The sequence below is a fragment of the Polypterus senegalus genome, chromosome 4 (genome assembly GCF_016835505.1).
Source record: "Polypterus senegalus isolate Bchr_013 chromosome 4, ASM1683550v1, whole genome shotgun sequence".
Lineage (NCBI taxonomy): Eukaryota > Metazoa > Chordata > Cladistia > Polypteriformes > Polypteridae > Polypterus > Polypterus senegalus.
Window position 1 is genome coordinate 223,120,865 of NC_053157.1, and position 26,062 is coordinate 223,146,926.

The 26,062-nt window shown below is 38.5% G+C and overlaps 1 protein-coding gene across 1 annotated transcript; it reads right to left on the reverse strand.

Moving 5' to 3' along the window:
- Positions 1–5,150: 5,150 nt before the first annotated feature.
- LOC120528047 (zinc finger protein 2-like) lies at positions 5,151–25,371 on the reverse strand. Its single transcript, XM_039752023.1, has 3 exons — positions 25,166–25,371; positions 18,859–19,453; positions 5,151–7,273 (listed from the first exon to the last, which is right to left on the reverse strand). Exons 2-3 carry the CDS (start codon positions 19,418–19,420, stop codon positions 5,667–5,669), a joined length of 2,169 nt encoding a protein of 722 aa, XP_039607957.1. The 5' UTR covers positions 19,421–19,453; positions 25,166–25,371; the 3' UTR covers positions 5,151–5,666.
- Between the last annotated feature and the right edge of the window lie 691 nt (positions 25,372–26,062).

The following is a 26,062-nucleotide window of genomic DNA, read 5'->3' on the forward strand; positions in this document are numbered from 1 at the left end:
TAACAGTTGTCAAGGTTTCTGCTTCAACTCCATGTCTCAGTTGTTTGTTCCCGATTTCAAGTGCTTCCTGGCTTCAGTCTTAAAGGCACTTCACCTGAATTTAACATCAGATCATCTTACCTGAATGTCTTTGGGAGAAAACTGCCATACCTGGAGAAAGCCAACACTGACTTGGGGAGAACATCCGTGGAAAATCCATACAGGAAGAACCCACTCCTTGTTTTAAGGCAGAAGAGCTAACACTGGACCACTGTGCTGCCTTCTTACAATATAAGTAGGGATGTTATATTGCCTTGTATTTTAAATCTACTCTTAAAAATGTTTTTGAATGATACATTTATTTCCTTAACAGATGCTTTTATCCAAAGTGACTTATAAAAGAGGTCAACATAATCAAAGAAACATCACTTTGTGGTCTGTTTGAGAACTCGTGTACAAAATGAACTGTCAAAAGTGAAGAGCTCGAAAACCAAACAGACCAACACAAGACAAGTTCATCTTTCTTTAGTTACCAGAACCTGGAAATATCAATCAACATAACTTTATATTATATTGAAAGATATATCGGTGTACTTTTTGGGAATATTTGCAATTCTCAAAGGGAAAGACTTGGTGTAATAATAATAATAATAATAATAATACATTTTATTTATATAGCACCTTTCCAATGCTCAAGGCACTTCACAGAGTTTAAGAAAGAACGGCAGGGTATAAAGTATATAGCATTGTACAAACCAGATAAATAAATAAAGAAGAGTGAGATAGTAAATTCAGAGTAAAGCCTAACAGACAACATAATTGATGGTCTCGCACACACACAGGTGGGTTTCATGGCTTCATAAGATACCTCGGCTTGCTTTTACTCTTTAGAGTCTGTAGCTGCTATTATTCATCATGAGGACAAGAGCTGTGCAAATGAAAGTCAAAGAAGCCATTATGAGGCTGGAAAACAAAAATAAAACCATTAGAGACGTCATCAAAACCTTAGGATGGCCAAAATCAACTGTCTGGAATATCATGAAGAAGAAAGAACACACTGGTAAGATCAGTAATCACAAAGGGACTGCTAAGCCAAGGGACTGCTGAGGACAGAAGAATCCTCACTAAAGTGAAGAAAAGCCCCCTAAGGCCTGTTTGACAGATCATCACAGTCTTCAGGAGGGAGATGAGGATTTGTCAAAGATGACTATCAGCAGAAGACTTCATGAACAAAAATACAGAGGACGCACTGCAAGATGAACACTACAAAAAACGGATGGCCAGATTACAGTTTGAGAAAAAGGACTTCAAAGAGCCTGCAGAAATCTGGGAGATGGTCTTGTGGACAGACAAAGATGAACCTGCTGTATCAGAGTGATGACAAGAGCAAAGTGTGGAGGTGACAAGGAACTACCTGAGACCCAAAACAGACCACCTTATCTGTTAAATATGACAGTGGGGGTGTTTTGGCCTGGGCATGTATGGCTACCACATCATTTTCATTGATAATTTAACTGCTGACAGCAGTGGCACAATGAATATGGAGGTGTACAGAAACATCTGATGTGCTCAAGTTCCAGTAAATGTCTCCAAACTCAGTGGATGGCTCTTTATCATACAACAAGATGAGGATTCCAAACACACTTAAAAAAGGAAAATTCTAGAATGGCTAAGCCAGTCATCCAACTTCAATTCAACTGAGCAGGCCTTCCATATGCTGAAGAAAAAACTTAAGGGGATAAGCCCCCAAAACAAGCAGGAACTGAAGACGGCCATATTAGAAGCTTGGCAGACCATCAACAGAAAAGTTCCTCAGCACGTGACAATGTCTATGCATTACAAACTACAAGGGAAAGTCCTAAATATGACTGCTTCAATATACTGACTCTTGTTATGTCCCCAAACATGGTGACCTGAAATGGGTGGGCCGTGTAGGAAAAGTGTTGTCATTTCTACACGGTGTGACCAAAATGTGTGCAAATCCCCTCAACTGAAAGTCTACAATGTGCACTTTAATCGTGTCCAAATTGTTTCATTTGTAACTTTAAACTGTGGAACAGAGGGGTGCATCAAGGAAAAATGTCTTTCTTCCTAACAGCATAGAGGGCCTGTAAGTTCACGATGCAGGACTGGGCCATTCCAGGAGAGCAAGCAGCAGGTCAGGAGCACGAGACTGTTGTGTTGCAAATGGACCCGCTGAATTTCTCTGTAGTGTGGTAAGATACTCAGAAATGCTATAATGGCTTTTTATAAAAAGGGTGACATAAAAAATCAGTATGCAATAAAAAGTTAAAAATGGGAGGAAAAAAGAATGATGGAAGTGCATAGAAATGTTTTCAGATGGGACCATCTGAAGCACATACAGCCTGGTATCATATTCAGTATTACCAAGAATAACATTTTAAATAACCCAACGCAGGCCAGAATCACACAATCGGGTCCATAAGTATTTGGACAGTGGCACAATTTTAATAAAAACAGGGGAACCATGTATAGAAATGTCTGCCATTCCAAAACAGCTCATACAATATTTTTGTTAAACCCCTTAAATTAAAGCTGAAGGTCATACCCTTCATTCACATAATGATTGCTTGATTTCAAATTCATTGCAGTGGCATACAGAGCCGAAATGATGGAAATTGTGTCACCGGCCAAATACTTATGGACCTGACTGCACACTAGATGGCAAAACATCTGTGGACACTTAATATAGCAGGCGATTTCATAAAGTATTTAGAGCCCATCACTTTCTGCTCACTTTTTTAAAAAATTAGATTTGCCATTATTTCTCATCAGTCCACACTCAATAACCCATCATGGCAAAGTGCAAACATGTTTTCAGAAAGGTTTGCAAATTTATTTAAAAAAAAAAAAAAATCTGAACTCATTTATCGAAGTATTCAGACCCTTTGCTGTGGACTGGGCCACCCAAACCGCCTCCATCTTCAGCAGTACATCATCTCCTCTTTAGATTTCAGTTGACCACCCAATCGCAGTGACCCATCAATTTTCTTTCTAACTAATTGGGTTTGTCTCTGTTGTGGCTAAGCCATGAACTAGACCGTGACAGCATGTAACTTCATTACAGGTCTTCCTCTCCTGCAAAGATACTCCATTAATGACACAAACCATCACCACTGCATATCTTTTTTTTTATTTTATTGATTTTATTAAAATAACATTCCATACAAATAAGTTAAGTTTTACAAAACTAGGTTTGAAACAAATTAACCACCACCCACGAGAAAGAGAGCTAGGCCAGCAGAGTAAAACTTTAGTAAAAATAAGTAAATAGACAAATTAATAAATGAACAAAAATAGAGTTTAAAAAAAAAAAAAAAAAAAAAGAGGGGAGAGAATCTGCTTACTCAATTTAAATGTTTATTCTAAAATGTTACCGATGAGATCCTGCCAGGTTTTTAAAAAGTTCTGCACAGATCCTCTAAGTGAGAATTTGACTTTTTCCAGTTTCAAATAGTATATAACATCCGTTACACACTGGCTTAGAATAGGAGAGTTAGGATTCTTCCAGTTGAGCAATATAAGTCTACATGCCTTAATAGTGACGTCAAGGCAATTCCAGTTTGTTTGTTCTTCTCCTCTTTAAGCCCCTCTGTGAGCCCACCAAACATGGCTGTTAGTGGATTAGGAGGGATTGTGACACCATGGCTGTCTGAAAGACATTTAAAGATTTTGGTCCAGAATGACGTTAATTTGGTGCAGGCCCAAAACATGTGACCCAGTGAGACTGGAACTTGATCGCAACATTCATAGGTTGGATCTTGCCCTGGAAACATTTTGGACAATTTTAAATGAGAGCGACTCACTTGATATATAATTTTAAGTTTTATAATTCTGTGCATTGCTGCCTTCCACTCCTTTTCTGAGATGTTGAGTGAGAGATCCTTTTCCCATTGTTCTCTTGGATCTTTGAAAGGGAAGGACTGTAAAATGGTTTTACATACTACTAGTAACGGCGTACTGAATGATAACGTGCAGTGAATCCACTTGACTTATAGTTTTCCTCCTCTCTCTCTGTACATTTACCTGCCGTTTGCTCAGAGTTTGATGTGCTTGCTGCTTCCTGAGCAGCTCTTCTTTTCTCCACCCTAGCGGCCTGTTTCTATTCCTCTTCTGTCAGCATCTTTTTGCATTAAAACTGATTAAGTTAGTTTTTGTGTAGCAATTACTTAGTACATTTTTCTTAAATTTTCACTTAAGTCTTCAATCTGCCTCAAGAATGATTTAAGATATGAAGAGGTAGGGGAAGTGACGGCGAAGGAGGTTGGGATGAGAACGGAGCCCGTACGCATGTGCCACATGGCCGCTCTGCTGGCTGCTGCCGAGAGTTGGTTTCCAATAAAATAAGAATAAAAATAGTAATAAAAATCATGTAGTATATGTGTACCACATTTCAGGTCAATAGGTCAAACAAGCAGTTTGCGAACTACAGCTGGTTTAAAATCCTGGACTGACAAATCGACAGCCATGGTAGCGTATTATATAAGATAATAGAAATGCTGTCCGAGTCCTCAAAACTAATCAATACTTTATCCGGCATAGAGGTAGGTGGGAGGTGAGGAAAATTGGGTAGGTTTTGTTTAACAAAGTTTCTAATTTGGAGGTAGTGAAAGAAATGTGTTGCTACAAAGTTAAATTTGGAGTGTAATTGTTCATAGGATGCAAAAACGCCTATGTACAGATCTCTAAGTGATCTAATCCTGAACGTTTTTGAGACATTCAAAACTGTGTACGTTTGTGATGGTAGAAAAAGGTGGCTGTCGTGCAGAGGTGCCACAGATAAAAGATTCTCCATCTTAAAATGCTTTCTACATTGGTTCTATATTCTGAATGAGTGAAGCACAATTGGGTTGTTAGTATATTGGCGATGAATTAGGGTTAGGGTTAGGGTTACTGCAGGATTTCATTTCTATTGCGGACCAAGCCTGTGTATGTTCATCTATTTATGTAAATGTCCAGGTTTTTATATGTTGTATGTTTGCCGCCCAGTAATTAAATTAAAAGTTAGGTAAAGCCATGCTGACTTCTGCCTTAGGTCTGTGTAGCGTCGCCCTTTGGATACGTGGATGGTTTGATTTCCAAATAAATGAGGTTAAGGTTGAATCTGATTTCTTAAAAAATGATTTATTGATGTATATTGGAATGTTTTGAAATAAAAAAGAAGCTTAGGAAGGATATTCATCTTAACAACATTAATTCTTCCAGCTAGAGTGAGATGAAGGGTAGAATGCTACACTATTGACTTGTGTTGATAAGGCTTCTCCCGAGTAAGAATTTTCTGGTGGAACTGAAGCTAGAGTCTGTTTATAAAGTGTTTTTCACATTCACTACAAATTTGCAGGTTGTCTATCATATGCATCCTTTGTTGTAGCTGTCAGTTTCATTTGCCAGGGGTGTACTTGATTTCCATTTCTGCCTTTTGTTGAATAAATTATTACTGTGTATAATTTATATTATTCTTTGTTAAATTAGCTCACTTTTATCTATCAGCATTGCTGCAGTAAAGATTAAATATCAATACACCCAAATGTGTAACATGTACCTTTAGATGGGGTGTACTTACTTCTTTACAGCATTCTACATCCGGAACACTGGGGCTCAGAATGGCTTAGACAATTTTAGCAGCTACAGTTATTGTCATCGTTCCCTGCTACTATTACATCTGTCTACTTCTGTTGGCCGACTCTCTCTCCACTATGAACCCTCTTGTGACGATGAAGACTGCTGCTGAATGTGAACCCCTTGCCACATTCAGTGCAAACATATGGCTTCTCTCCTGTGTGAATGAGCTGGTGAATTTTAAGACTTACTTTCTGAATGAAACATTTCCCACATTCGCCACAGTGATAAGGTTTCTCCCCAGTGTGAATTTTTTGGTGGGACAGGAGCTTGTGTTTGTTTACAAAGTGTTTACCACATTCATTACAACTATGTAGACCATCTAATGTATGTATCTTCTGGTGCAGGTGCAAGTTATATTTAACTGAGAACTTCTTCCCACATTCAGAACAAATATAGTACGGTTTTTCCGCAGTGTGAATTACTTGGTGTCTCTTAAGGCTACATTTATCTTTGAAACTTTTTCCACATTCAGAACAACAAAATGGCTTTTCTGCTGTATGACTAACTTGATGCCTTTTAAGGCATGACTTACCTTTAAACCGCTTTCCACATTTATCACAGCAGTAAGGTTTCTCACCAGTATGATTTTTGTGATGGAATTGAAGATTATATTTGTTTGTGAAACTTTTACCGCATTGAGTACAGCCAAACGGCTTCTCTCCTGTGCGAGTTACCTGTGGATGCATAGGAGAAATCTTCTTTTTGAAGCCCTTCCCACATATCCCAGAGCCGTACGGCTTTTTGTCCATTTGAGCCCCCAGGTCCAAATGAAGACTACGTCTCACCTCACATTTAGCAGAGCCATACAAGTTCTCTGTAGAGTGAATTTTCTGGTGGGACTTCCAATTATGTTTCAGCATGAACTTTTTTCCACATTCATTACAGCTATATGGCTTCCCTGTGTGAATTCTCTGGTGTAATTGCAGACTAGATTTCATTGTGAACCTCAAATCACATTTAGAACAGCCATGGGGCTTCTCACCTGTATGACTTCTCTGGTGTCGCTTAAGCCCAGATATTGTTTTGAACTCCTTTCCACACTGAGAACAGCTAAACGGTTTCTCTCTGATCCCCCGATGTCTTTGCAGGGAACCACCTTCTGAGAACATCTTTCTGCGCTCTGTGCGGTAACGCAAATTGTCTCCCGGATGAAGACCACCACTGTGAATTCGTTGGTGGCGTTTAAGTCTATAGTGCTCTGTGAAACTCTTTCCGCATTCAGTACAGCAATACGGCTTCTCGTCAGTATGAATTTGCTGGTGTGACTTGAGGTGATGCTTATGGACAAACATTTTTCCACATGTCAAACAGCAAAATGGCTTTTCTCCTGTATGAATTATCTGATGCCGCTGAAGATTACTGCTCTTCGAGAACCTCTTTCCACATTCAATGCAGCAAAATGGTTTCTCTTCCATGTGATTCTGAATATTAGGTCTTCTTAAAGCATTATCATGATCAGCATGTAGTCTCTCCTTAATGATAATCTTGTGTTGACTCCTCACAGATGCTGGCTCAAAGGCGCTTTCTCCTGCCGCATTCTTGCTATTTTGTGCAATTCTTATGTCATCTTGAAAATGTTCATCTGCTGGTTTAGACACATTCACAGTGCAAGAGGAGATATTTTTAATTTCATCTTTCCATGTCTCATTCACTATGAAAAATAAAATAAAAATAGATGTATTCATTATATTTGTCTACGTTAAGAAAAACAGTGAAAAATAAATTATCTTTACTAATGATCCAGATAACTACAAAGCTCATATGGATGCTGTATATTAGATACATCTCTTCATTCACCTTTTTCTAAACTGCTAATCCATAATATGTTTCTCTTAGGCATCATGAAAGATATCTTTATTTAAAATTTATTTTTATTATTATCATCATCATTATCATTATTATTATTATTATTATATCATAGCTTCATTTTGTTTAGCTTGGGCGCTGCCATTTTCCGTTTCTTTTTTTGTCATGATTAACACCATATTGTTTACCTATGGCCATTCACAGTTATTAATGATGCATCATGGGACCTCTGACATCATAACACAGTCACTAGAAAACATTCTTTACATACAAGTTTTGAAAAAAATATTTGAAAAATCAAATCCTTGCCTTGTGGTTAGGGAAAAGACCATTAGTCAATTTCAGAACTGCTTTGTTATTTTTGACTTTAACGTTTCACATTTGATCTCCTTTTGGTTTGACCTTAGCATATTTCTCAGATAACTGATTATGAGGAGCAGGCTGCAGTCATCTGCTGGCCATTATATTCAGACAAACCCTTTGGGAACACTGTGTCTAGCTAATTAGATCATTACACAAAAAGGGTCATGAGGAGTCAGTGCCAGCACCTGGAATAAGCCAAGAACAAACGCTGGAATGGATGTCAGCTAAGCACAGGCCACATTATACTTCTTCTCAATGTGACACTGATCTCCACATAGATGTTCTTTTCACCTGGTTTTGCACCCCCTGACACCATTGTTACCATTTGAAAGAAGGTTGGTTGATTGGTGTGCTCCATGGTTGTCACACTCTGATCCTGGAGGCCCACAGTGAGTGCAGGTTTTCCTTCCAGTCACTTTTGTTATTAATAACAAATTACTAGGCCTGTGGGAAGAAACTGATTCTCATTCCAGCAGACCCCCGTGACCCTGTGGTTGGGATATACAGTAGCGGGTTGGATAATGGATGGATGGATGGATGGCTATGTTAAAACAAAACTGCTGGTGCTCATAAAAATTGTTGCAGAAAAGACAGCGTGTCACAAATTTGTGCACAGATGATTGAATGCACATTGTTACCATGACTAACATAACCACAAAGTCTGCCTGCTAACATTCATCCTGGCAGGAGCAGAGTGTGGGGGGCAAGTTGACGAGACACCCTTTTCATGCAACATTACTTTAACATTACATCACAATAACACTTAAAATCACATATACATCCAGAGCCGTATTTATGTAGTATAGCCTTTAAAAAGTGTGAGAAATAAGCAAAGGCAAAACCGTACCTTACTTCAAGATGCATTATTTAATGTGTAGGCCCTGTATCCTGGACTAAAGTTATTTCATTGTTAAGAGCTGTGGTTTTATATTTTTCTCATGTACAATATGGGGATTAAAGATGAGGTAGGTTTATGTGTATTTGCACAATTAATCATTAATACTGTTGCTGTTTGTTTAAATAAAAAACGCAGACTGCAAAATATCTAGACAAATGATGCAATCTCATTTGCTGTGTGTACCTTAAGTACCAGAACTGGGTGTATTTATTTCAGCATTCAAATAGTGTGGAGTCTAATGCACTTACAGGACTCACTCTGTTTTTAATGGTGGTTGCTGCTACTACAAAAAAAAAATATATAAATAATGAAAAATCATCAATCATTTCCCTTCACATGCTTAACGTTTCTAGAAATTTGTGCTATGAAAATTTATATCCAATTCCATACCTACTCTCGGTTTAAATGACATCACAGCTTCATGTTTAGAGAGTGGCCTAACTGAAACTTGGTTGTGGTATGCTGTTTCATGCAGGCTGCACAGAAACGCCTGACATAAGTTGTATGTGGTATGTTTAACACTGTGCTTTGCGTTCTTTTCTTTTTCATATTAACATTGCTCCTGCAACACAAATGTAACTGTCATGGATTTATTTATCATACATGATGTGTGTTCATAAGAAGAAATTAAAAAGAGAGACCATGACTTGTTAGTACAGTTTTTATTAAACTGGGAGCTCAGCTTATTTCACCACAGCTTTTCAACATGCCATGTAGTTAACAGACATGTTTGCCGTTTACATATAACAGATTAAAAAGTAAAACCTGGGTTTGCACACCTGCTCACCTACGAAGAACTCCTTTGAATCTGCAGTTCCACTTAGCTCTGTTATTCATCTTGTGTGGGTCATCATAGCTATAACTTTAAACTGCTTTGTGCCAGATAATATTAAAGTAGTCATGTAATACGTCACAACAATTTCAGACTTAATTTTTTAAGCTGGGTAAATCTCCGGAGCCTAATATTTTTTTCTATGTGATAATTTAAGGTTGCAAGTTTCCCATGAAATAAAAAAAGGTATGTCAGAGTGCTATAAAATACCACCTAATGGCACTTCAAAGTAGGAACAACTTCAGATACTTTACATTATATTTGTTCAAATCCTTGTTTGATTTTTACTTTCATGTATGCAAAGTATTAGAATTGTCCAAAAATTCGACCTCGAGATCTTGATGAATCTTGAGGTTTTAGACATCCGAGTCTGAAAATACAATTTTTGAAATTATGTCTGTGTGACTGTTTGCATGTGTGTTTATTAACACGATAACTTGATTACATTTTCACTTAGGTACCTCGGTATACGTCCTTAATCCGTTCCAGGTCCTTGGATTTATACCAAATAGGACGTATACCAAACTAATTTTTCCCATAAGAAATAAAGGGAAAATGATTAATCCGTTCCCATGAAAAAAAAATCCTATTGCTATTGGCATATTATACATTGATGGGGTTGTATAAAATAATTTAAACACTGCTTAATACTAAAATACATAAATACAAAAGCAATTAGATAAAATAAATGAAAATTTAACCTTGCTTTACTTTTTAATAACATCTTTGTTTTTCACAATCGTAGATACCCTCGTTCTTGGCATACGGTATGCAGCAGCCATGTCCTGGATACGCATGCCACCTTCATACTTTTCAACAATCAATTCAAATTTATGTGAAAAAACACACAATCACGTTGTGACGATGCGGGTTTGCTGTATGCTCCCATCTGCTGTCTGGGAGCCCTTGAACCCTACACCGAGCATAGCAGTGAGGGACAACACAGCACGGGATGGTGAAAAAGGGCAAAGTGCTTTTATTAAAACAATCAACAAAACAAGGTGTTCAAATTAAAGTGTCCAAAGTTCCAATAAATAAATCCTTAAAATCAGAAGTGAAACGTGGAGGTTAAAAACAATAAAAAAAAAGCCTTCTTAAAAACAACGAGGTTAAAATACAGTATGACGCATTCTTTAAAAAAAAAAAAAAAAACCAACAAGAAGCACGGTGCCTTTTTACCTGGGCTTTAGCCCCCTCTGGGCTTCTCAACAGGGGAGTTGCCCTACTTGCAGCTGACCTTCATTCTGCCTACTTCAGCTGTTCAGTTCACCTCTCCGATCCCTGGCTCCAAAAGGCTATTCCTGACAGTGACTTGGGATCCACAGTGACCTCCTTCCGGTCAATCCCGCTCCATGATCACTCAGCAGGAGTGACCACTACTACTATTCCACAGGTGTGGCCCAACTCCCAGGCTCCCTGTTCAGCTGCATCACGAGCCTGCCTCTGCGCTCTCTCTCTCTTTCTCTCTCCTGCTTCCTCCTTTCTCCTGCAACCTCCCATCCGTTCTTTCTTTCTTTTTCCTCCCCTTCTAGCCAACTCGCGTTTCTGTTTATCAAGAGGGCATGGCAGGTGAAATTAGCAGCCCCAAGAACAATCACGAATGCGGCTGGTCTGTCACCTGTGCACTTAGGTGAGAAACGCCCACATCGCGAGTCGCTCTGAGAACCGCTTCAGCCCAGTACTATCCACTTGCAGAGCCACCAGGCCCACTCACCAAGCAGCAAACGCGGTGATTATTTATTTTAAAACTGGCCTTTGACAGGAGCTGTGGACCCACTATACCACACACGTGAAAATTCACAGAGTTATAGCGCGGGTTGTTCACTGAATGCTAGCAACTGGCGCACTGACGCTCGTGGGCAGTCGTGGCTTTGTCTCGAGAGAGGTAAACAAGGTTAGCACGCGAGTCGTATTCCAAACAAAGGTCGTATACCAAGCAAAGTTTTTCGCGTCCTAACAGGACGTATACCAAGTTGGACTTATTCCAAAGCGGACGTATACCAAGGTACCACTGTATTAGGTAAAAAACATAGATTTCTATCAACTTTTGAGCTATTTCCGCTATCCAGAAATGGTAGTTTTTTATTCATGCAGCTTTAGAGTCTGATTTAGTCAACTTTACTTTTATAATAATTGTTCAATATATTATTAATTTGATTTGATGTTGATGGTTTTTTAATGTACATAATATAAAAATATGATTATTGGCTTGCGGTTTACTCCTCAAATATCAATCCCCATATCTGAGTATACAAGAAAGTCTAGGGGAGACCACTCCCAATTTTTATTCACAGAAACCATTTTTTAATTGAAATTCCCTTTTGCATTTGCTTTTATTATTCTTAACTTGTTTACTTTAATTGTTGATTATTGTTATTACTAATACAATTTTCTGAATTATTTTTAGTTACCCAGATTAAGAATAGAGAAAATTGCAATAATCATCATAACCATTTAGCAAATGATTTAAATTTAATGGAAACTGTCAAGGAACCAAAATAAAGGTGCTCCCGCTACTAGATCAAATTTTTGTGACAAACAGTTAGGGGTCATTAAAAATCCTTCACATTAACAAATATGGTTATCCATGTGGAGATGTGGGATGGTTTAGGTTGGCTTCAAACTCCTTGGCAGTTTCTGGGAACCATTTGAACCCGGAACCGCCGATAACATACTAAGGATGACCTGTGCAAATGAGGACACAAACAGTCAGCAGAAGGTGCACGTGCTTAGTGCCTTTATTTACAAAAACAGCATCCAAAGTGCAGTGCAGTCAATAAAAAATTAAATATATCAGGATAAAAAAATTACCAGTGGAGGTTAGAATCCAATAAATGAATTTAAAACTAGGTTAAAATACATGGCAGGAAGCACAATCCCAACATTTCCTCTGCTTACTCCAGATGGAGTCTTGCAGTAAGAGGGGACATCCTCCCAAATAGGGACAGCCAACCCTTTAAAACCCAGAGCTGGTGCCCCCTGCTTCTGACACAGGCTCTTGGCAGGGTGCCATGCCGAGCCTCACTCCTCAGACTCCCTCTGCCACTCCTTGGCCTTACGAGGGGGCCCTTTTGGGCAATGGGTTGCTCCTGCTCATTCCAGGATACTCAGCTGGAGTGACCCTCTTCAGCCCCTTTGAGGATCGGCCATGCACTCCTCAGAGCTCTCTAACCTGCTGCCTGCCTCCTCTCTTAATGCATACTGTTTCACAATCCTCCCATTTCTGTCATCCTTTCCTTTACTCACTATCTCCCCCCCTTTCCTTTCTCTTTCACCTGTCCCACTTTGGCTGTCTTGTAAAACTCTCTGGGATGCAGGGACAGCAATCATGAATCTGGTGCTAATGATGGAACAGGTCAATTCCACACATGCACACTTGAATGCAGGATCGCCCACTCACACATCTGTCTCTAGAGGCATCTGCCATGTTATCCCTACACCCCACCTGAAAACATGAGCGTACTACTCACATTTCATTCATTCATCTAAAATGCATATGCCATTGATCTGCTATATCATTGGATATCAAAAAAACCAAAACTTTGGTACCAAGTCAATACGATAATTCCACAAACCTAATGTTTTTTTTTTTAAGCACAGTATCGGTAGTTCTGAGTGAGAGTTGGTACTGTATTTAGACATAACTGCAAGTAGACAAATTACTTTGAGAGGCACAATCATACATGAGGAAAACATGAATAAAACTTGCATATGAAAATAGCTCACAGTGGTAATGCTCCAGCACTGTATTAACATGTTAAAAACAAAAATGGCAGAAGTTATTCTTTGAGTTCAAGGCAGGGGAAGTTCGCCACACAACTGTGGGAATGAATTTATCAAAAAAAAAAATGATGTGAAAAACAACATGTAGCCATTTAACTTGTAGTGTAACAAAATTATAACAGGGGATGAAATGATGGCACAATGAATCACATTTAATACAATGGCAAACACAGTCCTGATAAAGGAAAGAAGGCTGTGCCTTCAATCACAGATTGTAATGTGCATGTCTACGATGTACATTCACGCATCCATCCATTTTCTAATTGGCAACATAGTAATAGTACAGGGGGGCAAGAAAAAACTTAACTGTGGGATGCGAGATGAATAACAGTTATAGCAAGTGAAAATTGAAGCAAGTTTCAAACCAGATGGGTATTTAGCTTAATATGTACTATAACTATATGGTACATTGGTGAATAGAATGCAGTCTCTCAGTTAGCAGTAACTGAATATAAGAAATATCGGTCAAAGTTTATTTTCTATTTCTGAATTTATACACAGACATACAAAATAACAAAATATAAGTCATGTAAGATTCCTAGAAAACAGCAAAACAAATACTGTTTTACAGGAGTTTTCAAATTAACAGACTAATGTAAAATTGAAAAGTTTGATTTTATACGTGCCTTAACGTTGGCACAAATGTTAAAAAAAAATAAATAAGAAAATTAAAGCACCTGGAGTTTGTGACACTTGAAATTTAAGTTAATTTGATCGATTCAGTAATTATTACTCTTTAGTAAACCTTTTAACCACATAATGTTGTAAATGTAAATCTTACAATAGCAAATTTTTGAAACCTAACAGAGCAACTCTCTGACAAATCAAATTTTAAAAGCATGTTGTTACAAAAAAAAAAAAAAAAACTTTAGAGAGTTTGTTTAAATGAAAATATCCTGGATATTTTTTGAAGTCATTAACACTGTCACACTGGAAGAATCCTGATGTGTATCAAAACAAAACCTAAATTTAAGCCCTGCTTAAATATTAATATTAATATATAATATATATAATTAATATATAGTATAAATTAATAATATTAATATTAATTAAGCCCTGCTTAAATATTGTGATATTTATGAATGCCAATACTATTTTACTTAAATGACAGGATGTTAACTACTTAAAAAATATTGCACAATTTTAAAGCTGTTCTTGTTGTTAGTATTTATATATTTTACTGTATATTGTTTTATAGAAAAAGGTGCAATATTGTTCACTTGAATAATGGAGGTACCTTTACCTCCATTTTTCTAAATGAAACGAACAATGAACATCTTTCGACTTAACTTTAACTGCAATGTGTTTTAAGAAGTAGAACCCTTAATTGTTTCTTTTATTTCTTAACCAATATGTAAAGCAATAATTAGGTGCAAAGTGAACCAACAGATAACCTGGATATCTCAGCTTTCTCAGACTCACTTTCTGGAAGGTCAACATCTTCGCTCCAAACAGATTTCTTAATTAAAGGCTGATTTTTGCTGTTAAGTAAACCCATTGTTTAATTCTACAGCTTGTTAGTGCTCTCATTCCAACACACCAGTGATCTACAAGACTCACTCCCCTAAACCCCCCGAGATCAACATTTCAAAAACATTGGCTTCTGTTTCTCAATATTTTATTAGCTTATTGTACTGGAGAGATAAAAATTGCCATTTTGTGACAGCAAACAACTTGTTTAGAAACCAACAATGGACTGCATTTTCTTGCTACATGTTTTGCTCAGAAAAGCTAGGATGAACTGCACATGAACTTTCTGGCCCTTTACCCACAGATGCTTCATACAGAGCAGCACTACAAGTCCCTATGAGCAGGACAGGAAGACTATTTAAGGTTCTGGGTCACACTTTGATGCTTTTGACTAAGTCTATGAAAATTTTCTTTCATCTTATCACAGTGTGTAACTTATATTATAATCTTAGGTCAAAATAGCTGATCAATTTATGAATCAAATGCCAGCTTGAATGTCACTTTTACCAAGGGAATTGGGCATAATATAGATAAACACTCTTGTCAAGATAAGGTTGCTTTGTACTCACTTTTATGTTTAATCCCTTTGGGACAAGATACCCATCACCAAAGTAGTTAGCCAACTATCTGAGTGGAACATTACAGGATATACTGTAGAATGCCATGTGCGAAATTTGGCATAAAGGAAGCATCACCCAAGGCTCGAGAGAGAAAGAGAGGCCATCAACCTGGACATTAAAGATGCTGTTCATGCATCAGCTCAACAAGACACTCCTTCTCTGACACATATGTTGCCTATGATGCTTCTCTTCAGCTTTTATATTCAATCAAAGAATTTTTTACACTTGTTAACTTTGGAACAAGAGTGTATTTTTTATCACTTTACATCCAGATTTTGCTATCACTCATTATCCATTTATTTTATTCATTATTTCAAGTTGATGGACATACAAGTGAACAAAACATCAAGTTAGGTGGTCATCTGTTGGTTCACTTTACAAGGGTTTTGAATTCTGAAAAGCAAGATAACTAAAATTGACGTAAATACACAAATCTTTGTGATGTACCAAAGTTATAGTTTTAGACCTGTTCCATCTGGACCAGACAGTGGTTGGAGAGTAGGAGCAGCAATAACAAATAAATGCCTAAGTATGCACATTATTAACATTTCTTAGTGATTTAAAACTCACTTGGCTCTGAAATAATGATTGCCACTTTGCAAACTACTTCACTCACACTACATATTACATGAGTAAACACAGTATACGGTACGCTTACTTTGTTACTTTGACAATATACAAGAGCAAGAAAGTGAATATCTGAAAAGAAAGAAGTATTTACACTATACTTTCTGAATGAGATAAAACTGTACAAAATTCTCAATGTATTCTCCCCTGTAATGGCCATTATGATATATCGGGTTTGCGGCTAATTGGGGAATTGGCTAACCATGCCACATACAAATGTGGAGGCAGGCGGATCAGCCAGGCACCTAAATGATGCCGCGGAGGAAGGTTGCTCTACACACATATCCAATTAAGAAGCAGATGATAAAGAAGCTTGTACAGAACAGAAGGGAGCGCAAGATTAGAAAGTAAATACAGAAGAAAAAGAATGAAGGTTAAAGAAGGGAAGAAGAGAGAAAGGCAGGAGTGAGAAAGAGGCAGTGTTAGATGAGAGGAAGCAAGCGGACAAGATTGGAACCCCAGAGAGGAGAGTGTGTGGCCAGCCATCAGGAGGGGGCAGAGGAGTTATGACCAGGTAGCAGGAGCGACCGTCGCACTCAGAAGTGTGCTCTCTCTGGGAGAGCAGCAGTTGCAGGATAGCACACTTTCACCAGGTGAAGCCATTCAGTAGTGGCGGCCACGGAGTGGAGCAAGGCCTGGCGGCTCCACGCGGAATGCCGTGGGATAGGTGGCGGGGAAACGGGCCGGTACAAAATGGCTGTCTGTGCCTGGTGGTAGACATCCCCTCAGACTGCAAGGTCCAAAAAGGGCAAGTTGAGGAGACATCAGTTTTAAGGGGGCACCAGAGCTCTGAATTGGAAAGGGCAGTTTCCTGTACTGTGTTTTTAAACTCCGTTTTAATGGATTATCTATTTGATTGGTTTTAACCTCCACGCACACTTTTTTATTGGATTATTTATTTATTGACGGTTTGATGAACTGCACTTACTGAACACTGATTTGTTTTTGATAGTTTTTAATAAAAGCACTTTGCGCCTTTATGCACCTACCCATTGCTATGTTTGTCTGTTTTGTCCTCATCCCCTGGCTTATTTCTCAGGTATGTTATCGGTGGTTACACGTTCAAAAGGCTCCCCGGAAGAACCTGGTAAAACAGGGTTGACCCGTATCCTCACAGCCCTATGAAATGCAAATAAGAATTTCACTGTATCCTGCATATGTTAATATAGAACATATAAGATGTATTCAGCCCCTTAGAATTTTTTATATTTTATTACTATAAAGCATTGAATCACAGTGGGTTTAATTTTTTTTTGTAAACATGCTTTTTTACACTGATAAACATAAAAACACTAATGTGAAAGTGAAAACAAATCAGTTTTCTAAATTAACTGCAAATATAAAACACAAAATAGGCATTCACTCCCTTTAATATGACATGTCTAAATTACCACTGGTATAGCCAATTTGTTTTATAGATCTCAAAATTAGTTTAAATACAGTTTATCTGTTTGTTTCTACCGACCATAGGCCAAATGCACCCGTACATGTAAACTTCGACTAGCGAGGCGTCCGTATAGTTGCCCGACCTACACAATGAAGCTAAAAGAACACTCTAAGTAACTCCATAAAAAGGTGACTAAAAAGTACAGTACAGGTCAAGAGGGAGGAAACAAGAAAATATCCCAACTCACTGAGTATCCAGTTAAATCAATCATTAAGGAATGGAAAGAGTATGGCATAGCTGTAAATCTGTCTAGAGCTGACTGTCCTCAAAAACTGAAGATAATGAGTCAGGGAGGCCACAAAGAGACCTCTGAGAACTTTGAAGAAGTCACAATCTACAGTGGAGACAACAACTGTGCATGACTACTTTGCCAGTTGCGGCTTTATGGCAAAGATAAGCCAATGGTTTTAAAGAAAAAGTAAAAACATGTACATGACATCTCGGCTAAATTTTGTCAGAAGGTACGTGGCAGCTCAAAGAAGGTTCTATAGACTGATGAGACCAAAATTAAGTGTTTTAGCCAAACACTGCACATTATGAAAAATACCCCATCCCCACCATGAAGCATGGTGGTGGTAACAGCATAGTGTGAGGATGCTTCACTACAGCAGGCCATGCAGAGCTGGTGATGTTAAAATGAATACATTCAAATACAGGGAAATCCTAGAGGAAAAACTGATGCTATCTGCAAGAAACTGTCATGTTGGGAGAAGATGCGTCTTCCAGAAAGACAGCGACCCTGAGAATAAAGCCAAAGTTGCACAGGAATGACATTAAAAAAGAAATACTAAATGTGTGAGAATTACTGGCTGGACTTGAAAAAAGCTGTTCACTTACAGTCCCTTAAGGCTGTCATGTCTGCCAAAGGTACATCTACTAAATACTGACTTGAAATAGATGAACATTTATGAAATTGTGTTTTATATTTGTAAATAATTTAGACCATATTGCACAGATCTGTTTTCACTTTGACATTAAAGAGTTTTCGTTTATTGATCAATGACAAAAAACCCAAATTAAATCCACTGCGATTCAATGTTGTACAACAAAAAATATGAAAAATTTCATAGGGTTTAATAATTTTTATATGCACTGTACATTGAGAACCATTTTGGGGAATACCAAATATTAAACCTCTAGTCAAATTGTTGTAATGTTAATGAAATATCACTAGGCTTATACCATGTGAATGCATGGAACAAAATGTGAGCCAGTACATCATGCATGTAAAAGATAGAAATTTTCCATTCCCCTCTCAAACCATCATAATGCAATTCTTTCATCAAGGTCAATTCCACTTTAGTAACATTGTGTACTGCAATGTCATCCAATGATACAACAATAACACCAATAGATCAGTAATGACAGAGCTTACAGTAGTTCAACTTACTTGCAGAATGTGCTGCCAACTCTTCCTCCTGCTTTACAGCGGTATGTTCTTCCTCATTCTGTGTCTTCTGTGACTTTGGAAGCCATTGTCTATTACATGCAGATTCCAAATCAACTGTCACTTTTTGATCTGTAAAAACCCCTTCACTTAATGTACTCATAGATTCATGCTTTATTGTTTTGATGGGTTCATACGTGGGCTGAAAATCCTCTTGTTTCTTAAGTGTGACACTTGTGTCACTGTGTTCATTTTTAAAAAGACCATATGCAGGGTTAAGAACACAGTCATATTCACAGATTTCCTGTTTAATACATTCATACCCACGGTCACAATGTTCCTCTTTAATGTTTACATGCTCCCATTCACAGTTCTCTTCTTTAATGAGGACCGAGCTGTGTTCATTATCCTTCATCTCAGAATGAGTCATGGTCAATACAATTTTATTATCATTCTTCTCAATATGGTATGAGCAGTTGACACTGGCTTTATGTTCAGCTGTAGTGTACTTCATCTCTGATGCGTCTGGCACTGTTTCAATGGACTCTTCTTTAACAGATGCCATTTCCTCATCTGCGACAGGTTCCAATTTATCTGACTGAGAAAGACAAAACCATTTAAATGATCAAATTCTTTTATAAACTCAGCCTAATTTCTTTCTTAATACCAAGTGACAGTTATGTTATCTTCAGGATGAAAAAGTACTTTAAAAACCCTGCAGAACTCTGGAAAAAGGTCTTGTGGACAGATGAGACAAAGATGAATCTGCTGTATCAGAGTGAAGGCAAGAGCACAGTGTGGAGACAAAAGGAACTGCCCAAGATCCAAAGCATACCACCTCATCTATTAAACATGCTGGTGGGAGTGATATGGCTGGGGTTTGTATGACGTCCAAAGGTAGCAGATGTATAAATGAATTCTGAGGTGTATAGAAATATCTTACATGCTCAAGTTCCAGTAAATGCCTCCAAACTCATTGGAAGGCACTTCGTCCTACAACAAGATAATGACCCCAATCAATCTGCTAAGGCAACAGACTTTAAAATAAAGAAAAAGGTGAAAATTATTGAATGGCCAAGCCAGTCTTCCGATTTAAATCCAATTAAGCAGAACTTCAATATGCTGAAGAGAAAACTTAAGGGGACAACCTCCAAAAACAAGTAGGAGCTGAAAATGGCTGCATTAGAGGCTTGGCAGAGCATCACCACCAAAGAAAATGTGTCATTGTCCCAAACAAAAATGGGGATGGTTCCTTACCTGGACGGGAAGGTCCGAAAAGGCAGAAGGGCATCCCAACCAGGAGAGGGGAAGCAGCCAGACCCGAAAGTGATGGCTTGAGTGGATGGACAGACAGCCCACCGGAAGATGTCACTGGGGACTCTATTTCCCCAGGATGCCAGTGGGCAGTGGCCCTGGACATCAGTGCACAGAATAGAACTAGTAGGGCATGCTGGGAAGTGTAGTCCAGCAACTCAGCCCTGCTGGTGTCCGCGAGTGCTGCAAGGGAGCTTTGCAGGGAGATGCACTCTCTAATAAATGGGACTTCCATATGACAGGGAAGTACTTCCATCGGGCAGAAGCCCTGGCACTGGAAGTACTCCCAGGTCTTTAATGAAAGGTACCACACTCCCTTATCCAGGCGAGTTGGAGCTGGGAGGAGGTGGAGCAACACTCGACTGGAGAGGGGTAGTGCAGTGGTGAGAAGAGAGAGAAAGAAAGAAAACCTGTGTTTGTGCTTGTGTTACTTTTTGGAGGTATTGTGTGGAATAAACCTTCCATTATTTGAACCCAGGACTCATTGACCATCCCTGTTCCACTAAACATATACACACACACACACACAAGTTGTGATTTTCGAACCTTTGCACTGATCAATAAACTGTACTGTTCAGTTTCTTTTAATGAGTGTGTTTCAGTTACTTTCATACAGGTTTAACAAATGTAGACCAATTCCTAGAACAGAGAAACAAAAGGTAACTGTTTCCATTACTATGGCAAAGAATAAAAGGCTTATGAATGAACCTTGATGTACTCCCACTTTCATGCTAAAGCTCTCGCTATCTTCACACACCGTACTGACAGTTGACTTAACACTATAGTACATGGACACGAACACTTTAACAAGTTCTTTCTAAACTCCCATAAACTGCATTCTACAAATCATGACTTCCCTTGGGATACAGTCAAATGTTTTTTTCTAAATCTGCAAAAGCAAAAAATACTGAGTTGAATTTCTCCTGATACTTTTCTGAACATGTCTTACAAGAAGTTCCCCTTCGTGGCATGATGCATTTTATCTATGTTTATCATTCCTTTGATTATTTGCTTGATGGCCTGTATGACAACCTTCATTTTGTGCCCGAGCTGCTTGATCATGCTTAGACCACACAGCTCATAGAATCCCCCTTCTCCTTATACATTAGTAGTAATAAACTTTTTCTCCATTCCCCTGGCACCTTAACATCAGCCACTGATTAGCAAGTGCCGGTCCCAAGCATGGATAAATTAGTACTGGTTGAAGTTTAAGTCGGTCTTACAAGCCTGCTCCAGTTCACCCTAAATAACTAGCAAAAAACAGTTCCCAATAAACCCCAAAAACAACATGTACCAAAACTATGACCGTTTCTTAGAGGGAATCGCTGATGCCCTAACCAAAATTGGTCTTTTGATGCTATATCAGAATTCTATGAAAACCTTTGAAGAACAACACAAGGAATATAGCCTTAAAAATAATAATTTAGAAATAATAAAAAGGAAAACACACATAAGCCAGAGAACAACTCCTGGTTGTAACATAATACCATGGTATACTTCAGTCAAAAACCAGGACAAATGCTATATAAATGTTTCATGATTTATGTCCTTTGTATTTGTTAGAATGTACGGATTTGTATACACATACTTTTTTTGTCTATGTTAACAGTACAGAGGCAAGTATTATGAAATTAATGTATTCAGGCATCATACAGACTACGTCGGTTTGACCTACTTGCGAGATGACTTAAAATTTTTACTCAACTTTGCTCTTCTTTGCCAGCTCCAAGGCAAACACTGCAATGTCACAGCTCAGATTGAGCGACTGTAAGTACACAGTGTCAACGCTACACTTGACAGAGAGCAGTAACAATAAATGTTGACTAAGATAAGATCATACACACTGCAACTGACCCTACAGATTTTTTTTTACTAAATTGAAATTGCATAATGGCTATAACTTATTGGAACTTGCAACAGAAACTAATTATAACACGTCAAACTAGTCACTCTACTGCAAATAACTAGTAATGCTGTATGTTTTGTGACAGCTTAAAGGCTTTCTCGCTCCCTTGTACCCTCAGACCACTCGTCAGATACCAGGTAAAAGTCCAGAATTATTATTTATTATAATAATAATGTGCACAAGCAACCTCCACTCCCCAATACTCAATTAACAATACAAATCAAATCACAATCCTCCACTCCTAGACACTTAGCTACCCTGCCTCCCAACTCAGCTCGTCCGTCTGGGATTTCCCAGAGTCCTTTCTAGTCCTTGACCCGGAAGTGTTTGTCCCTCAGTCCATGTAACTTTCTATCACTTCTGGGTCAGGTAAAAACTAATTTTCTTCATCCCGGAAGCACATCATTTCTTCTGTCCATGTGACTGGGACGTACTTCCGGGGTGTAGGAAAAATAGTCCCCGCGCCTCCCTGCAGCGACTCCTGACGGCCCCCATGGTATCCAGCAGGGCTGTGCATTAAAAGTCCACTGTCCATAATTCCCTGCTGGCATGCGGGGCATCTCCATGCTGCAAGTAGGGCTTCATCTGGTGGACTGGGGGTATTGGCCAGGATGAACGGCCAGCCATGTACCACAGTTTATATATCAGGAGTTTCCATGACTTAATTCAACCACAAAGATCATGTCTGAGATGTTTTAGAGAGATTATATAATAATAAATTATATGTAAACCTTGAAAAATAAGTCACTCTCAAACCGGCTTAATCCAAATTACAGTAACAGAGAGCTGGACCTTACTCCAGCAGCACTGGCTGCAATGCTGGAAAATCTGAACAACGTGCCAGTCCATCACAGGATGCATTCAAATACACACAGCCAATTTGGAATCGGTAAATTCATCTAACACGCATATATTTAGAGATGTAGAGTATCCAGAGAATTATATATCTGCAAACATGGGTATATGTGAAAACTTCACACAGGCAACCTCCGAGCACAGTTTTAGAAACTAGGGCTAATACATTAGTTTCAATAATTGCTGCAATACCAAGTCAACCAACATCAAAAATATGGCTAAAATAAAAGTTGCTTTTGGAATGGGCAATACAAACTCAGGGAAACAAGTGGAAAGATTTACTAGATTTGCAAATTATTATGAAACATTCATTGAGACTGGTTTCCTCAGTCTCATCATTAACAACAAAAAAGGCTAATACAGAATTTGTGTGGTCAGGTGAAGCTCAACAAGCATTCACTCAAATAAAATATATCTACATCTACCAGATGTGTTCAGGGGTCAAAGTAACTCGCTTTATGGGGGTCCAGCACAGTCCAAAACCCTTCCTCCTCCAACACAATCTGCCGCCCCTCTTCATGCACACATGAAAATACAAGTTTAAATAGAAATGACATATATATATGAAGTCAACTCCCTGCTGATACCAAGCCCACGACACATCACCCACAACTCTAACATCTTTATAACACAGAACGCTGCTCAAACCCTTAGACACTTCTGATTCCATATATACATCATGTTACACAAAGTTTACTGTTGTACAACAAGGCAGAGGAGGGGACTAAGCAACTTAAGTTCGACGTCTCAATTAATGTGCCATACTGCCAATTTTAATTTGGTCTTTCTTTATTCTTTATATAGTTTCACATGTAAATAAAAAATGTTCACTCATCCATAGTGTCCACTCAAGGTTACAACTACCTCTTTAGCCCCATCCTTTTTAGAAACACGTTGCTGCCTTGCGACAAGGATACCAGAGGTTGTGCTCCCTGTGTGGAGTTTGCATGTTCTCCCCAAGCCCGTTTTCCTTCCACAGTCATATAGATTAGGCGAAATGGCATTGTTAAATGGGCCCTAGTGTGTGTGGGCTGGTAACACCACTTTGAGAGAGACCTACCATATCATCAACTTAATTAAAATGGCAGGCTCAGTTACAGAATGCCCTCTGGACCCCTGGAAGTCGTAGTGAAGGAGAGAATGAAAACAAAACTGAGTGCCATTATGAACAATGTTACACATCTACTCTCTGAGTCATTAGCGCAGAGTAGTTTCAGAAAATGGATTACTCAGTATTATTGTACATAGAAATGCTTCTGGGGTCTTTCATACCAACGGCAATGTCTTTATAAGGCCTCACTGTGACTATGACAAGTCATTCTGGTGCATATTTGTGAAGCTGGTTGTTGTTTGCCACAATAATTATTGATCATCTCTAAAAAGTCAAATTTCCCCCAGGGGATAAATAAAGACCCATTTACCTAATTTTCTACTTGTCTAAGTCCTGCTACCACAGTATTATATGAGCAGAGAACAAACACTGCACATTTTCTGTATAATGACTAACAAAAATAGAATGCGACATCCATTGCCCTAAACTGCTAATTGTTACACATGTGCCTATGCTCATCGAAAAGCAGTTAAATAACAATTTCTACCATTTTTGCAAAAGATAATTAAATTCACAATAACGCACCTCCCAGCGCTAACACGTTAAGTAACATCAACTCTGCAAAAACAGCAACTTCGAGTGCAATAAATCCTTGGTAAGGGGCAAAGTAAACGTTTTTAGGGCGAATCGTGTCGCTCCAAATGCAGCTCGACCACCAATAATACAATATCTGGTTGCGCAGGTTACATTTCTTTTTTCTTTTCTTTTACAATTGGCCGAGGTGAAAGGTCAGCATTGTCTTTGATCTCGAAGAATTCAGGTAGCATTGATTTCTCCGAGTTGTAAGCTTTGGAGCTCCAACTTTGCCGAGAGGCCGGCGTGACATTTTTCAACTAGGAAACTCAGCTTTATTTTCTGTCCGATTGCACATGAACGTAGCATAATACTCTCTACAAATGTGGTTGCAGTGTGTGAAAATATATTCCTTTATATTATTTATTTATTAAACATTATTCTCAGCACTGTTTATTTACTTAAACACTATAACAAAATGCTCCAAGTACAGTTTGTACTGTAACACAACCTCTATCCTCTTTCTTAACACACCGTACAGTTCATTCTAAGCCTAGCTCGAGACCCTGTCTCCTCCCATCTTTCCCCCGTGATGTTAATTCAGGACTCACCAGCCGCGCTGCGGAGAAGGAGAAAAAATTGCAAGGACTTATCAAGCGTCGTGGTGAATGACATCAGACTTCTTTACTCAACGACGAAAGCGAGGTAGAGACACAAAACTTCAAGTTTATCCTGCGACAGGCGCACTGAGAAGAGACGCATGCGCAACTCTTCACTTTTTCTAAACACAGTCGGGAGAAGGCATGCCAACGTCTCGCCTCCAAAGCCAAGCGCTTGTTTGACCCGGAAACACTATAGAGGCTGCGCGCGTAAGCTTCAGTTTCAATATGGAAACAGCGTGTTACAAAAAAACAACAAAGAGAACTTCACCGAGTTAAGGTACGGGTTGTAGGGGCTCTATCAATAAGAAAAATACATTTCTGTCCATCCATCCATTCATTCTTTTAACACACTTATCCAGGGTAGTGTTAAGGAGCAGTTTGATAGCTCAAAGCCTTTACACCGTAAGCTGTTTCGAGGCTTATTTATTGTTTATTAAAGTCCTGGGTGCTCCCTCGTAGATGTTGTAGGTTTACTCAGTATGTGAATGGGTTTCCTCCCAAAATTCAATGGCATTTTGATAAGCTGGATTTTTTTTAAAGATAAAGGATAATGGATGGATGGGTAAACTTTATTAAACGCTTTGCACAATCAGAAAATATAACGCAGATATTCTATCATTTTAAATAAACAGAATTAAGAAAAACATAAGGAAATAACCAGTACTAAAAAAATTAAATCAAATGAAGCAGAAAATCTTGAACAAAGCAATAGCCTTCTTTAACTTTTTGTTTTGTCGAGATCACAAACTTATTAATGTGGTAGAATAATTCAATAAATCAGTGCGTACAAAAGATATACATAATGGCACCCTTCTGGAGAGTCTCAAATTGTATATATACAATTTA

Coding starts and splice junctions, on each gene's coding strand:
- LOC120528047 (XM_039752023.1), bottom strand. CDS start 19,420: ATGGCATCTGTTAAAGAAGAGTCCATTGAAACAGTGCCAGACGCATCA. Junction 7,274..18,858: donor GTTGGCAGCACATTCTGCAA/GTAAGTTGAACT, acceptor TATTTTTCATAG/TGAATGAGACATGGAAAGAT.